The 17,785-nt window shown below is 46.8% G+C and overlaps 1 protein-coding gene across 1 annotated transcript in view; it reads right to left on the bottom strand.

Annotated features, from left to right (window-relative positions):
• Window positions 1–17,785, bottom strand: part of CFAP221 (cilia and flagella associated protein 221) — a 204,972-nt gene that overhangs the window by 145,881 nt on the left and 41,306 nt on the right. The window contains exon 6 of the mRNA XM_069732565.1: window positions 12,714–12,814. Within this exon, the coding sequence (XP_069588666.1) occupies window positions 12,714–12,814 (101 nt within the window). The remainder of the gene's footprint in view (window positions 1–12,713; window positions 12,815–17,785) is intronic.

The raw sequence follows: 17,785 nt of genomic DNA, 5'->3' as shown, positions 1-17,785 counted from the left end.
GTGTAATGTCTGGGGTTATATCAGTACTGGAGCGTTATAAGAGGGGATGATATCAGTCACATATGGTGTAATGTCTGGGGGTTATATCAGTGCTGGAGCGTTATAAGAGGGGCTGATATCAGTCACATATGGTGTAATGTCTGGGGTTATATCAGTACTGGAGCGTTATAAGAGAGGCTGATATCAGTCACATATGGTGTAATGTCTGGGGGTTATATCAGTACTGGAGCGTTATAAGAGGGGCTGATATCAGTCACATATGGTGTAATGTCTGGAGGTTATATCAGTGCTGGAGCGTTATAAGAGGAGCTGATATCAGTCACATATGGTGTAATGTCTGGAGGTTATATCAGTACTGGAGCGTTATAAGAGGAGCTGATATCAGTCACATATGGTGTAATGTCTGGGGGTTATATCAGTGCTGGAGCGTTATAAGAGGGGCTGATATCAGTCACATATGATGTAATGTCTGGAGGTTATATCAGTACTGGAGCGTTATAAGAGGGGCTGATATCAGTCACATATGGTGTAATGTCTGGGGGTTATATCAGTACTGGAGCGTTATAAGAGGGGCTGATATCAGTCACATATGGTGTAATGTCTGGGGGTTATATCAGTACTGGAGCGTTATAAGAGGGGCTGATATCAGTCACATATGGTGTAATGTCTGGGGGTTATATCAGCACTGGAGAGTTATAAGAGGCTGATATCAGTCACATATGGTGTAATGTCTGGGGGTTATATCAGTACTGGAGCGTTATAAGAGAGGCTGATATCAGTCACATATGGTGTAATGTCTGGAGGTTATATCAGTACTGGAGCGTTATAAGAGGGGCTGATATCAGTCACATATGATGTAATGTCTGGGGGTTATATCAGTACTGGAGCGTTATAAGAGGGGCTGATATCAGTCACATATGGTGTAATGTCTGGAGGTTATATCAGTACTGGAGCGTTATAAGAGGGGCTGATATCAGTCACATATGGTGTAATGTCTGGAGGTTATATCAGTACTGGAGCGTTATAAGAGGGGCTGATATCAGTCACATATGATGTAATGTCTGGAGGTTATATCAGTACTGGAGCGTTATAATAGGGGCTGATATCAGTCACATATGGTGTAATGTCTGGGGGTTATATCAGTACTGGAGCATTATAAGAGGGGCTGATATCAGTCACATATGGTGTAATGTCTGGGGTTATATCAGTACTGGAGTGTTATAAGAGGGGCTGATATCAGTCACATATGGTGTAATGTCTGGGGTTATATCAGTACTGGAGCGTTATAAGAGGGGCTGATATTGTCACATATGATGTAATGTCTGGAGGTTATATCAGTACTGGAGCGTTATAAGAGGGGCAGATATCAGTCACATATGGTGTAATGTCTGGAGGTTATATCAGTACTGGAGCGTTATAAGAGGGGCTGATATCAGTCACATATGATGTAATGTCTGGAGGTTATATCAGTACTGGAGCGTTATAAGAGGGGCTGATATCAGTCACATATGGTGTAATGTCTGGAGGTTATATCAGTACTGGAGCGTTATAAGAGGGGCTGATATCAGTCACACATGGTGTAATGTCAGGAGTTATATCAGTACTGGAGCATTATAAGAGGCTGATATCAGTCACATATGGTGTAATGTCTGGGGTTATATCAGTACTGGAGCGTTATAAGAGGGGCTGATATCAGTCACATATGATGTAATGTCTGGGGGTTATATCAGTACTGGAGCGTTATAAGAGGGGCTGATATCAGTCACATATGGTGTAATGTCTGGAGGTTATATCAGTACTGGAGCGTTATAAGAGGGGCTGATATCAGTCACATATGGTGTAATGTCTGGAGGTTATATCAGTACTGGAGCGTTATAAGAGGGGCTGATATCAGTCACATATGGTGTAATGTCTGGGGGTTATATCAGTACTGGAGCGTTATAAGAGGCTGATATCAGTCACATATGGTGTAATGTCTGGGGGTTATATCAGTACTGGAGCGTTATAAGAGGCTGATATCAGTCACATATGATGTAATGTCTGGAGGTTATATCAGTACTGGAGCGTTATAAGAGGGGCTGATATCAGTCACATATGGTGTAATGTCTGGAGGTTATATCAGTACTGGAGCGTTATAAGAGGCTGATATCAGTCACATATGATGTAATGTCTGGGGGTTATATCAGTACTGGAGCGTTATAAGAGAGGTGATATCAGTCACATATGGTGTAATGTCTGGGGTTATATCAGTACTGGAGCGTTATAAGAGGATGATATCAGTCACATATGGTGTAATGTCTGGGGGTTATATCAGTACTGGAGCATTATAAGAGGGGCTGATATCAGTCACATATGGTGTAATGTCTGGGGTTATATCAGTACTGGAGTGTTATAAGAGGGGCTGATATCAGTCACATATGGTGTAATGTCTGGGGTTATATCAGTACTGGAGCGTTATAAGAGAGCTGATATCAGTCACATATGATGTAATGTCTGGAGGTTATATCAGTACTGGAGCGTTATAAGAGGGGCTGATATCAGTCACATATGGTGTAATGTCTGGGGGTTATATCAGTACTGGAGCGTTATAAGAGGGGCTGATATCAGTCACACATGGTGTAATGTCAGGAGTTATATCAGTACAGGAGCATTATAAGAGGCTGATATCAGTCACATATGGTGTAATGTCTGGGGGTTATATCAGTACTGGAGCGTTATAAGAGGGGATGATATCAGTCACATATGGTGTAATGTCTGGGGGTTATATCAGTACTGGAGCGTTATAAGAGGGGCTGATATCAGTCACATATGGTGTAATGTCTGGGGTTATATCAGTACTGGAGCGTTATAAGAGAGGCTGATATCAGTCACATATGGTGTAATGTCTGGGGGTTATATCAGTGCTGGAGCGTTATAAGAGGGGCTGATATCAGTCACATATGGTGTAATGTCTGGGGTTATATCAGTACTGGAGCGTTATAAGAGAGGCTGATATCAGTCACATATGGTGTAATGTCTGGAGGTTATATCAGTGCTGGAGCGTTATAAGAGGAGCTGATATCAGTCACATATGGTGTAATGTCTGGGGGTTATATCAGTACTGGAGCGTTATAAGAGGGGCTGATATCAGTCACATATGGTGTAATGTCTGGAGGTTATATCAGTACTGGAGCGTTATAAGAGGCTGATATCAGTCACATATGATGTAATGTCTGGGGGTTATATCAGTACTGGAGCGTTATAAGAGAGGTGATATCAGTCACATATGGTGTAATGTCTGGGGGTTATATCAGTACTGGAGCGTTATAAGAGGGGCTAATATCAGTCACATATGGTGTAATGTCTGGGGTTATATCAGTACTGGAGCGTTATAAGAGGATGATATCAGTCACATATGATGTAATGTCTGGGGTTATATCAGTACTGGAGCGTTATAAGAGAGGTGATATCAGTCACATATGGTGTAATGTCTGGGGGTTATATCAGTACTGGAGCGTTATAAGAGGGGCTAATATCAGTCACATATGGTGTAATGTCTGGGGTTATATCAGTACTGGAGCGTTATAAGAGGATGATATCAGTCACATATGATGTAATGTCTGGGGGTTATATCAGTACTGGAGCGTTATAAGAGAGGTGATATCAGTCACATATGGTGTAATGTCTGGGGGTTATATCAGTACTGGAGCGTTATAAGAGGATGATATCAGTCACATATGGTGTAATGTCTGGGGGTTATATCAGTACTGGAGCATTATAAGAGGGGCTGATATCAGTCACATATGGTGTAATGTCTGGGGTTATATCAGTACTGGAGTGTTATAAGAGGGGCTGATATCAGTCACATATGGTGTAATGTCTGGGGTTATATCAGTACTGGAGCGTTATAAGAGAGCTGATATCAGTCACATATGATGTAATGTCTGGAGGTTATATCAGTACTGGAGCGTTATAAGAGGGGCTGATATCAGTCACATATGGTGTAATGTCTGGGGGTTATATCAGTACTGGAACGTTATAAGAGGGGCTGACATCAGTCACATATGGTGTAATGTCTGGGGGTTATATCAGTACTGGAGCGTTATAAGAGGGGCTGATATCAGTCACACATGGTGTAATGTCAGGAGTTATATCAGTACTGGAACGTTATAAGAGGGGCTGATATCAGTCACATATGGTGTAATGTCTGGGGGTTATATCAGTACTGGAGCATTATAAGAGGCTGATATCAGTCACATATGGTGTAATGTCTGGGGGTTATATCAGTACTGGAGCGTTATAAGAGGGGCTGATATCAGTCACATATGGTGTAATGTCTGGGGTTATATCAGTACTGGAGCGTTATAAGAGGGGATGATATCAGTCACATATGGTGTAATGTCTGGGGGTTATATCAGTACTGGAGCGTTATAAGAGGGGCTGATATCAGTCACATATGGTGTAATGTCTGGAGGTTATATCAGTACTGGAGCGTTATAAGAGGGGCTGATATCAGTCACATATGGTGTAATGTCTGGGGGTTATATCAGTACTGGAGCGTTATATGAGGGGCTGATATCAGTCACATATGGTGTAATGTCTGGAGGTTATATCAGTACTGGAGCGTTATAAGAGGGGCTGATATCAGTCACATATGGTGTAATGTCTGGGGGTTATATCAGTACTGGAGCGTTATAAGAGGGGCTGATATCAGTCACATATGGTGTAATGTCTGGGGTTATATCAGTACTGGAGCGTTATAAGAGAGGCTGATATCAGTCACATATGGTGTAATGTCTGGGGGTTATATCAGTGCTGGAGCGTTATAAGAGGGGCTGATATCAGTCACATATGGTGTAATGTCTGGGGTTATATCAGTACTGGAGCGTTATAAGAGGTGCTGATATCAGTCACATATGATGTAATGTCTGGAGGTTATATCAGTGCTGGAGCGTTATAAGAGAGGCTGATATCAGTCACATATGGTGTAATGTCTGGGGTTATATCAGTGCTGGAGCGTTATAAGAGGAGCTGATATCAGTCACATATGGTGTAATGTCTGGGGGTTATATCAGTACTGGAGCGTTATAAGAGGGGCTGATATCAGTCACATATGGTGTAATGTCTGGAGGTTATATCAGTGCTGGAGCGTTATAAGAGGAGCTGATATCAGTCACATATGGTGTAATGTCTGGGGGTTATATCAGTACTGGAGCGTTATAAGAGGGGCTGATATCAGTCACATATGGTGTAATGTCTGGAGGTTATATCAGTACTGGAGCGTTATAAGAGGAGCTGATATCAGTCACATATGGTGTAATGTCTGGGGGTTATATCAGTGCTGGAGCGTTATAAGAGGGGCTGATATCAGTCACATATGGTGTAATGTCTGGGGGTTATATCAGTGCTGGAGCGTTATAAGAGGGGCTGATATCAGTCACATACGGTGTAATGTCTGGGGGTTATATCAGCACTGGAGAGTTATAAGAGGCTGATATCAGTCACATATGGTGTAATGTCTGGGGTTATATCAGTACTGGAGCGTTATAAGAGAGGCTGATATCAGTCACATATGGTGTAATGTCTGGAGGTTATATCAGTACTGGAGCGTTATAAGAGGGGCTGATATCAGTCACATATGGTGTAATGTCTGGAGGTTATATCAGTACTGGAGCGTTATAAGAGGGGCTGATATCAGTCACATATGGTGTAATGTCTGGAGGTTATATCAGTACTGGAGCGTTATAAGAGGGGCTGATATCAGTCACATATGGTGTAATGTCTGGAGGTTATATCAGTACTGGAGCGTTATAAGAGGGGCTGATATCAGTCACATATGGTGTAATGTCTGGGGGTTATATCAGTACTGGAGCGTTATAAGAGGGGCTGATATCAGTCACATATGATGTAATGTCTGGGATTATATCAGTACTGGAGCGTTATAAGAGGCTGATATCAGTCACATATGGTGTAATGTCTGGAGGTTATATCAGTGCTGGAGCGTTATAAGAGGGGCTGATATCAGTCACATATGGTGTAATGTCTGGGGTTATATCAGTACTGGAGCGTTATAAGAGAGGCTGATATCAGTCACATATGGTGTAATGTCTGGAGGTTATATCAGTACTGGAGCGTTATAAGAGGGGCTGATATCAGTCACATATGGTGTAATGTCTGGAGGTTATATCAGTACTGGAGCGTTATAAGAGGGGCTGATATCAGTCACATATGGTGTAATGTCTGGAGGTTATATCAGTACTGGAGCGTTATAAGAGGCTGATATCAGTCACATATGGTGTAATGTCTGGGGGTTATATCAGTGCTGGAGCGTTATAAGAGGGGCTGATATCAGTCACATATGGTGTAATGTCTGGGGGTTATATCAGTACTGGAGCGTTATAAGAGGGGCTGATATCAGTCACATATGGTGTAATGTCTGGAGGTTATATCAGTACTGGAGCGTTATAAGAGGGGCTGATATCAGTCACATATGGTGTAATGTCTGGAGGTTATATCAGTACTGGAGCGTTATAAGAGGGGCTGATATCAGTCACATATGGTGTAATGTCTGGGGGTTATATCAGTACTGGAGCGTTATAAGAGGGGCTGATATCAGTCACATATGATGTAATGTCTGGGATTATATCAGTACTGGAGCGTTATAAGAGGCTGATATCAGTCACATATGGTGTAATGTCTGGAGGTTATATCAGTGCTGGAGCGTTATAAGAGGGGCTGATATCAGTCACATATGGTGTAATGTCTGGGGTTATATCAGTACTGGAGCGTTATAAGAGAGGCTGATATCAGTCACATATGGTGTAATGTCTGGAGGTTATATCAGTACTGGAGCGTTATAAGAGGGGCTGATATCAGTCACATATGGTGTAATGTCTGGAGGTTATATCAGTACTGGAGCGTTATAAGAGGGGCTGATATCAGTCACATATGGTGTAATGTCTGGAGGTTATATCAGTACTGGAGCGTTATAAGAGGCTGATATCAGTCACATATGGTGTAATGTCTGGGGGTTATATCAGTACTGGAGCGTTATAAGAGGGGCTGATATCAGTCACATATGGTGTAATGTCTGGAGGTTATATCAGTACTGGAGCGTTATAAGAGGCTGATATCAGTCACATATGGTGTAATGTCTGGGGGTTATATCAGTACTGGAGCGTTATAAGAGGGGCTGATATCAGTCACATATGGTGTAATGTCTGGGGGTTATATCAGTACTGGAGCGTTATAAGAGGGGCTGATATCAGTCACATATGGTGTAATGTCTGGGATTATATCAGTACTGGAGCGTTATAAGAGGCTGATATCAGTCACATATGGTGTAATGTCTGGAGGTTATATCAGTGCTGGAGCGTTATAAGAGGGGCTGATATCAGTCACATATGGTGTAATGTCTGGAGGTTATATCAGTACTGGAGCGTTATAAGAGGGGCTGATATCAGTCACATATGGTGTAATGTCTGGAGGTTATATCAGTACTGGAGCGTTATAAGAGGGGCTGATATCAGTCACATATGGTGTAATGTCTGGGGTTATATCAGTACTGGAGCGTTATAAGAGGAGCTTATATCAGTCACATATGATGTAATGTCTGGGGTTATATCAGTACTGGAGCGTTATAAGAGGGGCTGATATCAGTCACATATGGTGTAATGTCTGGGGTTATATCAGTACTGGAGCGTTATAAGAGAGGCTGATATCAGTCACATATGGTGTAATGTCTGGGGTTATATCAGTACTGGAGCGTTATAAGAGAGGCTGATATCAGTCACATATGGTGTAATGTCTGGAGGTTATATCAGTACTGGAGCGTTATAAGAGGGGCTGATATCAGTCACATATGGTGTAATGTCTGGAGGTTATATCAGTACTGGAGCGTTATAAGAGGGGCTGATATCAGTCACATATGGTGTAATGTCTGGAGGTTATATCAGTACTGGAGCGTTATAAGAGGGGCTGATATCAGTCACATATGGTGTAATGTCTGGGGGTTATATCAGTACTGGAGCGTTATAAGAGGGGCTGATATCAGTCACATATGGTGTAATGTCTGGAGGTTATATCAGTACTGGAGCGTTATAAGAGGCTGATATCAGTCACATATGGTGTAATGTCTGGAGGTTATATCAGTACTGGAGCGTTATAAGAGGGGCTGATATCAGTCACATATGGTGTAATATCTGGAGGTTATATCAGTACTGGAGCGTTATAAGATGGGCTGATATCAGTCACATATGGTGTAATGTCTGGAGGTTATATCAGTACTGGAGCGTTATAAGAGGGGCTGATATCAGTCACATATGGTGTAATGTCTGGAGGTTATATCAGTACTGGAGCGTTATAAGAGGGGCTGATATCAGTCACATATGGTGTAATGTCTGGGGTTATATCAGTACTGGAGCGTTATAAGAGGGGCTGATATCAGTCCCATATGGTGTAATGTCTGGGGGTTATATCAGTACTGGAGCGTTATAAGAGGGGCTGATATCAGTCACATATGATGTAATGTCTGGGATTATATCAGTACTGGAGCGTTATAAGAGGCTGATATCAGTCACATATGGTGTAATGTCTGGAGGTTATATCAGTACTGGAGCGTTATAAGAGGGGCTGATATCAGTCACATATGGTGTAATGTCTGGGGTTATATCAGTACTGGAGCGTTATAAGAGAGGCTGATATCAGTCACATATGGTGTAATGTCTGGAGGTTATATCAGTACTGGAGCGTTATAAGAGGGGCTGATATCAGTCACATATGGTGTAATGTCTGGAGGTTATATCAGTACTGGAGCGTTATAAGAGGGGCTGATATCAGTCACATATGGTGTAATGTCTGGAGGTTATATCAGTACTGGAGCGTTATAAGAGGGGCTGATATCAGTCACATATGGTGTAATGTCTGGAGGTTATATCAGTACTGGAGCGTTATAAGAGGCTGATATCAGTCACATATGGTGTAATGTCTGGGGTTATATCAGTACTGGAGCGTTATAAGAGAGGCTGATATCAGTCACATATGATGTAATGTCTGGAGGTTATATCAGTACTGGAGCGTTATAAGAGGCTGATATCAGTCACATATGGTGTAATGTCTGGAGGTTATATCAGTACTGGAGCGTTATAAGAGGGGCTGATATCAGTCACATATGGTGTAATGTCTGGAGGTTATATCAGTACTGGAGCGTTATAAGAGGGGCTGATATCAGTCACATATGGTGTAATGTCTGGAGGTTATATCAGTACTGGAGCGTTATAAGAGGCTGATATCAGTCACATATGGTGTAATGTCTGGGGTTATATCAGTACTGGAGCGTTATAAGAGAGGCTGATATCAGTCACATATGATGTAATGTCTGGAGGTTATATCAGTACTGGAGCGTTATAAGAGGCTGATATCAGTCACATATGGTGTAATGTCTGGAGGTTATATCAGTACTGGAGCGTTATAAGAGGGGCTGATATCAGTCACATATGGTGTAATGTCTGGAGGTTATATCAGTACTGGAGCGTTATAAGAGGGGCTGATATCAGTCACATATGGTGTAATGTCTGGAGGTTATATCAGTACTGGAGCGTTATAAGAGGGGCTGATATCAGTCACATATGGTGTAATGTCTGGAGGTTATATCAGTACTGGAGCGTTATAAGAGGGGCTGATATCAGTCACATATGGTGTAATGTCTGGAGGTTATATCAGTACTGGAGCGTTATAAGAGGGGCTGATATCAGTCACATATGGTGTAATGTCTGGGGGTTATATCAGTACTGGAGCGTTATAAGAGGCTGATATCAGTCACATATGGTGTAATGTCTGGGGGTTATATCAGTACTGGAGCGTTATAAGAGGGGCTGATATCAGTCACATATGGTGTAATGTCTGGAGGTTATATCAGTACTGGAGCGTTATAAGAGGGGCTGATATCAGTCACATATGGTGTAATGTCTGGGGGTTATATCAGTACTGGAGCGTTATAAGAGGCTGATATCAGTCACATATGGTGTAATGTCTGGAGGTTATATCAGTACTGGAGCGTTATAAGAGGGGCTGATATCAGTCACATACGGTGTAATGTCTGGAGGTTATATCAGTACTGGAGCGTTATAAGAGGCTGATATCAGTCACATATGATGTAATGTCTGGGGGTTATATCAGTACTGGAGCGTTATAAGAGGGGCTGATATCAGTCACATATGGTGTAATGTCTGGGGTTATATCAGTACTGGAGCGTTATAAGAGAGGCTGATATCAGTCACATATGGTGTAATGTCTGGAGGTTATATCAGTACTGGAGCGTTATAAGAGGGGCTGATATCAGTCACATATGGTGTAATGTCTGGAGGTTATATCAGTACTGGAGCGTTATAAGAGGGGCTGATATCAGTCACATATGGTGTAATGTCTGGAGGTTATATCAGTACTGGAGCGTTATAAGAGGGGCTGATATCAGTCACATATGGTGTAATGTCTGGGGGTTATATCAGTACTGGAGCGTTATAAGAGGCTGATATCAGTCACATATGGTGTAATGTCTGGGGGTTATATCAGTACTGGAGCGTTATAAGAGGGGCTGATATCAGTCACATATGGTGTAATGTCTGGAGGTTATATCAGTACTGGAGCGTTATAAGAGGGGCTGATATCAGTCACATATGGTGTAATGTCTGGGGGTTATATCAGTACTGGAGCGTTATAAGAGGCTGATATCAGTCACATATGGTGTAATGTCTGGAGGTTATATCAGTACTGGAGCGTTATAAGAGGGGCTGATATCAGTCACATACGGTGTAATGTCTGGAGGTTATATCAGTACTGGAGCGTTATAAGAGGCTGATATCAGTCACATATGATGTAATGTCTGGGGGTTATATCAGTACTGGAGCGTTATAAGAGGGGCTGATATCAGTCACATATGGTGTAATGTCTGGGGGTTATATCAGTACTGGAGCGTTATAAGAGGGGCTGATATCAGTCACATATGGTGTAATGTCTGGGGTTATATCAGTACTGGAGCGTTATAAGAGGGGCTGATATCAGTCACATATGGTGTAATGTCTGGGGTTATATCAGTACTGGAGCGTTATAAGAGGGGCTGATATCAGTCACATATGGTGTAATGTCTGGGGGTTATATCAGTACTGGAGCGTTATAAGAGGGGCTGATATCAGTCACATATGGTGTAATGTCTGGGGTTATATCAGTACTGGAGCGTTATAAGAGGGGCTGATATCAGTCACATATGGTGTAATGTCTGGGGTTATATCAGTACTGGAGCGTTATAAGAGGGGCTGATATCAGTCACATATGGTGTAATGTCTGGAGGTTATATCAGTACTGGAGCGTTATAAGAGGGGCTGATATCAGTCACATATGGTGTAATGTCTGGGGTTATATCAGTACTGGAGCGTTATAAGAGGGGCAGATATCAGTCACATACGGTATAATGTCTGGGGGTTATATCAGTACTGGAGCGTTATAAGAGGGGCTGATATCAGTCACATATGGTGTAATGTCTGGGGGTTATATCAGTACTGGAGCGTTATAAGAGGGGCTGATATCAGTCACATATGGTGTAATGTCTGGGGTTATATCAGTACTGGAGCGTTATAAGAGGGGCTGATATCAGTCACATACGGTGTAATGTCTGGGGGTTATATCAGTACTGGAGCGTTATAAGAGGGGCTGATATCAGTCACATATGATGTAATGTCTGGGGGTTATATCAGTACTGGAGCGTTATAAGAGCCTGATATCAGTCACATATGGTGTAATGTCTGGGGGTTATATCAGTACTGGAGCGTTATAAGAGGGGCTGATATCAGTCACATATGATGTAATGTCTGGGGGTTATATCAGTGCTGGAGCGTTATAAGAGGGGCTGATATCAGTCACATATGGTGTAATGTCTGGGGGTTATATCAGTACTGGAGCGTTATAAGAGGGGCTGATATCAGTCACATATGGTGTAATGTCTGGGGTTATATCAGTACTGGAGCGTTATAAGAGGGGCTGATATCAGTCACATACGGTGTAATGTCTGGGGGTTATATCAGTACTGGAGCGTTATAAGAGGGGCTGATATCAGTCACATATGATGTAATGTCTGGGGGTTATATCAGTACTGGAGCGTTATAAGAGCCTGATATCAGTCACATATGGTGTAATGTCTGGGGGTTATATCAGTACTGGAGCGTTATAAGAGGGGCTGATATCAGTCACATATGATGTAATGTCTGGGGGTTATATCAGTGCTGGAGCGTTATAAGAGGGGCTGATATCAGTCACATACGGTGTAATGTCTGGGGGTTATATCAGTGCTGGAGCGTTATAAGAGAGGCTGATATCAGTCACATATGGTGTAATGTCTGGGGGTTATATCAGTGCTGGAGCGTTATAAGAGGGGCTGATATCAGTCACATACGGTGTAATGTCTGGAGCGTTATAAGAGGCACACGTGTCACCTCCCCGGCACTCCCTGCAGTTGGGGGACGGTGAGGGTCCCGTTGTGCAGGTGGAGCGGACGGTGACGGCTCCTTTGTGTGAGGCTTGGTGCAGCGTGGCCCCGCGGTCACATCCTGCCATTAGTGGCGGCACATTTACATACCAGCCTGGGGCCGCGGATCCAGGGATGAAGCCCATTCTCCTCCAGAGTAAACATGAATCAATATTTGTCATTCATTTGATGGAGGGAGATGGCGGCAGCGGGCACTCACCTCCGCCCGAGCGGCACAGCGGACAGGCTGACGTGAGACGGAAAGTCCATCAGATCCATGGCGGGGAAGGCATGCAGGGGCACCAGCAGCGTCTCCTCACCCTGCGGGCACCAAGACAAGGAGGGAGACTGTCACCACAATGTGCCTACAGGGCAGACAGCGGGGGGCATCTACAGGGCAGACTGCGGGGGGCATCTACAGGGCAGACAGCGGGGGGCATCTACAGGGCAGACTGCGGGGGGCATCTACAGGGCAGACTGCGGGGGCATCTACAGGGCAGACTGCGGGGGGCATCTACAGGGCAGACAGCGGGGGGCATCTACAGGGCAGACTGCGGGGGGCATCTACAGGGCAGACTGCGGGGGGCATCTACAGGGCAGACTGCGTGGGGCATCTACAGGGCAGACTGCGGGGGCATCTACAGGGCAGACAGCGGGGGGCATCTACAGGGCAGACTGCGGGGGCATCTACAGGGCAGACAGCGGGGGGCATCTACAGGGCAGACTGCGGGGGCATCTACAGGGCAGACAGCGGGGGGCATCTACAGGGCAGACAGCGGGGGCATCTACAGGGCAGACTGCGGGGGCATCTACAGGGCAGACTGCGGGGGCATCTACAGGGCAGACTGCGGGGGCATCTACAGGGCAGACTGCGGGGGCATCTACAGGGCAGACTGCCGGGGCATCTACAGGGCAGACTGCGGGGGCATCTACAGGGCAGACTGCGGGGGCATCTACAGGGCAGACAGCGGGGGCATCTACAGGGCAGACTGCGGGGGCATCTACAGGGCAGACTGCGGGGGCATCTACAGGGCAGACTGCGGGGGGCATCTACAGGGCAGACTGCCGGGGCATCTACAGGGCAGACTGCGGGGGCATCTACAGGGCAGACTGCGGGGGCATCTACAGGGCAGACAGCGGGGGCATCTACAGGGCAGACAGCGGGGGCATCTACAGGGCAGACTGCGGGGGCATCTACAGGGCAAACAGCGGGGGCATCTACAGGGCACAGGGCAGACTGCGGGGGCATCTACAGAACAGACTGCGGGGGCATCTACAGGGCAGACTGCGGGGGGCATCTACAGGGCAGACAGCGGGGGCATCTACAGGGCAGACAGCGGGGGCATCTACAGGGCAGACAGCGGGGGCATCTACAGGGCAGACTGCGGGGGCATCTACAGGGCACAGGGCAGACTGCGGGGGCATCTACAGGGCAGACTGCGGGGGGCATCTACAGGGCAGACAGCGGGGGCATCTACAGGGCAGACAGCGGGGGCATCTACAGGGCAGACAGCGGGGGCATCTACAGGGCAGACAGCGGGGGCATCTACATGGCAGACATCGGGGGCATCTACAGGGCAGACAGCGGGGGCATCTACAGGGCAGACAGCGGGGGGCATCTACAGGGCAGACAGCGGGGGCATCTACAGGGCAAACAGCGGGGGCATCTACAGGGCAGACAGCGGGGGCATCTACAGGGCAGACAGCGGGGGGCATCTACAGGGCAGACAGCGGGGGCATCTACAGGGCAGACTGCGGGGGGCATCTACAGGGCAGACTGCGGGGGGCATCTACAGGGCAGACTGCGGGGGGCATCTACAGGGCAGACTGCGGGGGGCATCTACAGGGCAGACTGCGGGGGGCATCTACAGGGCAGACTGCGGGGGGCATCTACAGGGCAGACTGCGGGGGGCATCTACAGGGCAGACTGCGGGGGCATCTACAGGGCAGACTGCGGGGGGGGCATCTACAGGGCACAGGGCAGACTGCGGGGGGGGCATCTACAGGGCACAGGGCAGACTGCGGGGGCATCTACAGGGCAGACTGTGGGGGGGGCATCTACAGGGCACAGGGCAGACTGTGGGGGGCATCTACAGGGCAGACTGCGGGGGGCATCTACAGGGAAGACTGCGGGGGCATCTATAGGGTACAGGGCAGACTGTGGGGGCATCTATAGGGTACAGGGCAGACTGCGGGGGGGGGCATCTACAGGGCACAGGGCAGACTGCGGGGGGCATCTACAGGGCAGACAGCGGGGGCATCTACAGGGCAGACAGCGGGGGCATCTACAGGGCAGACTGCGGGGGCATCTACAGGGCAGACTGCGGGGGCATGTACAGGGCAGACAGCGGGGGCATCTACAGGGCAGACAGCGGGGGCATCTACAGGGCAGACAGCGGGGGCATCTACAGGGCAGACAGCGGGGGCATCTACAGGGCAGACTGCGGGGGCATTTACAGGGCAGACTGCGGGGGGCATCTACAGGGCAGACTGCGGGGGCATCTACAGGGCAGACTGCGGGGGGCATCTACAGGGCAGACTACGGGGGGCATCTACAGGGCAGACTGCGGGGGGCATCTACAGGGCAGACTGCGGGGGGCATCTACAGGGCAGACTGCGGGGGGCATCTACAGGGCAGACTGCGGGGGGCATCTACAGGGCAGACTGCGGGGGCATCTACAGGGCAGACTGCGGGGGGGGCATCTACAGGGCACAGGGCAGACTGCGGGGGCATCTACAGGGCAGACAGCGGGGGGGGCATCTACAGGGCACAGGGCAGACTGTGAGGGGCATCTACAGGGCAGACTGCGGGGGGCATCTACAGGGAAGACTGCTGGGGCATCTATAGGGTACATGGCAGACTGTGGGGGCATCTATAGGGTACAGGGCAGACTGTGGGGGGCATCTATAGGGTACAGGGCAGACTGTGGGGGCATCTATAGGGCAGACTACGGTGGGCATCTACAGGGCACAGGGCAGACTGCGGGGCATCTATAGGGCCCGGGGCAGACTGTGGGGGCATCTAAAGGGCACAGGGCAGACTGTGGGGGGCCCAATCTATAGAGCAGATTGTGGGGGCCTCATCTATAGGGCAGACTGTGCAGAGGGAGCACCACCAATGATCCGGACATCTTACTCCTGAATTCTACTTGGAACTGTCCTTGAGGACTCTCTGCTGATACCTTCTCTTCCTTACCACTCCTCTTACTTAAGTGAGGTTTTGAGAAAGACCGTGCCTGGTCGAAATGTTACCTTGTTGTCCGCAATCACTTGCTTTTCTCTTTAAATATTATTTGGTGGTGCCTGTGCACTTGAATAAAAACAAAAAAACTTTCTACATTGAAATCAAGACTTGAGTGCGGCTGTTTTTTTGTATATTTGACGTTGGATGTCCAGCCAGCACCTCTCTCATTGAACTATACAGTGTGCCCATTATATTCTCTGGATACCTCATTAAGTCCAGGCCTGAGACTGGAAGCTGTGAGAAAAGCCAGAGGTGGTGCAACAAAATACTAGTGACGTGTTGGAGGGTTTGTTTGTTTTTCATGATTCCATAATTTTTTCCTCAGAATTGAGTGACTCCATAATTTCTCCCCTATGCTTGGTTATAAAAAGTAACCATCACTGACTCCCACATGTTTTGATCTTGATTTGTTTTAGTGTTTCTTAAACCCGGAAAGTTGTCATTGGAAATGACTTTAGTTTTGTGCCACGTCTGTGATCTGCTTTTTTTTCTTCAAAATTAAACAACTGAATGAACATCCTCCAAGGCCGGTGATTCCATAATTTTTACCAGGGGTTGTATATACAGACTATATACTCTCTATATGCAATGCTCAAAAAATAAAGGGAACACTTAAACAACAGAATATATCTCAAAGTAAATCAAACTTCTGTGAAATCAAACTGTCCACAGGAGGCAACGCTGATTGACAATCAATTTCACATGCTGTTGTGCAAATGGAATAGACAACAGATGGAAATTATTGGCCATTATCAAGACACCCTCACTAAAGGAGCGGTTCTGCAGGTGGGCACCACAGACCACATCTCAGTACCAATGCTTTCTGGCTGATGTTTTGGTCACTTCTGAATGTTGGTTGTGCTTTCACACTCGTGGTAGCATGAGACGGACTCTACAGCCCACACAAGTGGCTGAAGTAGTGCAGCTCATCCAGGATGGCACATCAATGCGGGCTGTGGCAAGAAGGTTTACCGTGTCTGTTACAGAACCCCCAGCACCAAGAATATGTTATGCAGTATATATTATGTACTGTATAATAGGTTCCATGTGAAATGCATCAGTCCACAGGCTGCGCCCCTGGGCAGAGAGGACACGATATCCCCCTTCTGTCCTTCCCCCACCTTTGTAATTCTCACAGTAAATATCAGCAGGCTCCGGCCCCCTGCGGCTATTGTAATGTATGTCTGGCCTGTTTTTCCTATTGGCCTGCCCTGTGTATCTGTGTTATATATTCTGTGTGCTGTGAATAAAGTGTGTTCTTTTAGACTGGAAATACGTGGAGTAGCAGTCAGCTTTTATATGCTCTCACGGAATCAAGGAATTCCAGCCAGCGTCCTTCATTCAGAATCCAGCCAAAGCAGAGTGGACCTCCTGAAACACGAAGGGTGCTGAAAGAGGTACTACAGCACAGTAGACCCCGTTACACTGGTGGCAGACAGCGGGATGTGATACCCCTTCTACGGGAGGAAAGGAATGAATGGAAGACAACTACCAGAAGTTAAAGAGGACTACATTAAAAGATCTGGTGGAAGCCCGAGGGTTAATCGCAAGCAACAAAACAAAAGCGGATTTGATAGCAGCCATCATGGAACACGACAGTGCAGCGCCCCCAATGTGAAATGTGAACGTGGAGGAGACTGAATTCCAGAGGGAGGTAAAGAACAGACTGGCGTTCTATGGCCCAAACCCTGCAGTAGAGATCATACGAGAGGTGATGGCTGATGTGCGTACTGATCTGAAGGAAAGGATGGCCGAGCGGACCAGGATAGAGCTAGCCAAGATGGAGATGGCAGAACGGACCAAAGTGGAGCTGGCCAAGATGGAGATGGCAGAGCGGAGAGAGGAGAGTCAGCGAGCAGGGGGAGCTCTGGTCTCCGCCCAGGTACCTTCAACATTAAGCCACAAAAAGATCCAGTATAATGCCTTCCGACAGTTGGGGGAGGCAGAGGAAGACATTGATGGCTTTCTGCAGGACTTTGAGCGGCAGTGTGCCCTTCATCAAGTGAAGCTGGAGGAACGGGTTTTATTCTGGCCAGCAAGCTGACAGG

Source organism: Ranitomeya imitator, chromosome 7 (assembly GCF_032444005.1).
Source record: "Ranitomeya imitator isolate aRanImi1 chromosome 7, aRanImi1.pri, whole genome shotgun sequence".
NCBI lineage: Eukaryota > Metazoa > Chordata > Amphibia > Anura > Dendrobatidae > Ranitomeya > Ranitomeya imitator.
This window is presented reverse-complemented; position numbering and strand designations above follow the sequence as displayed.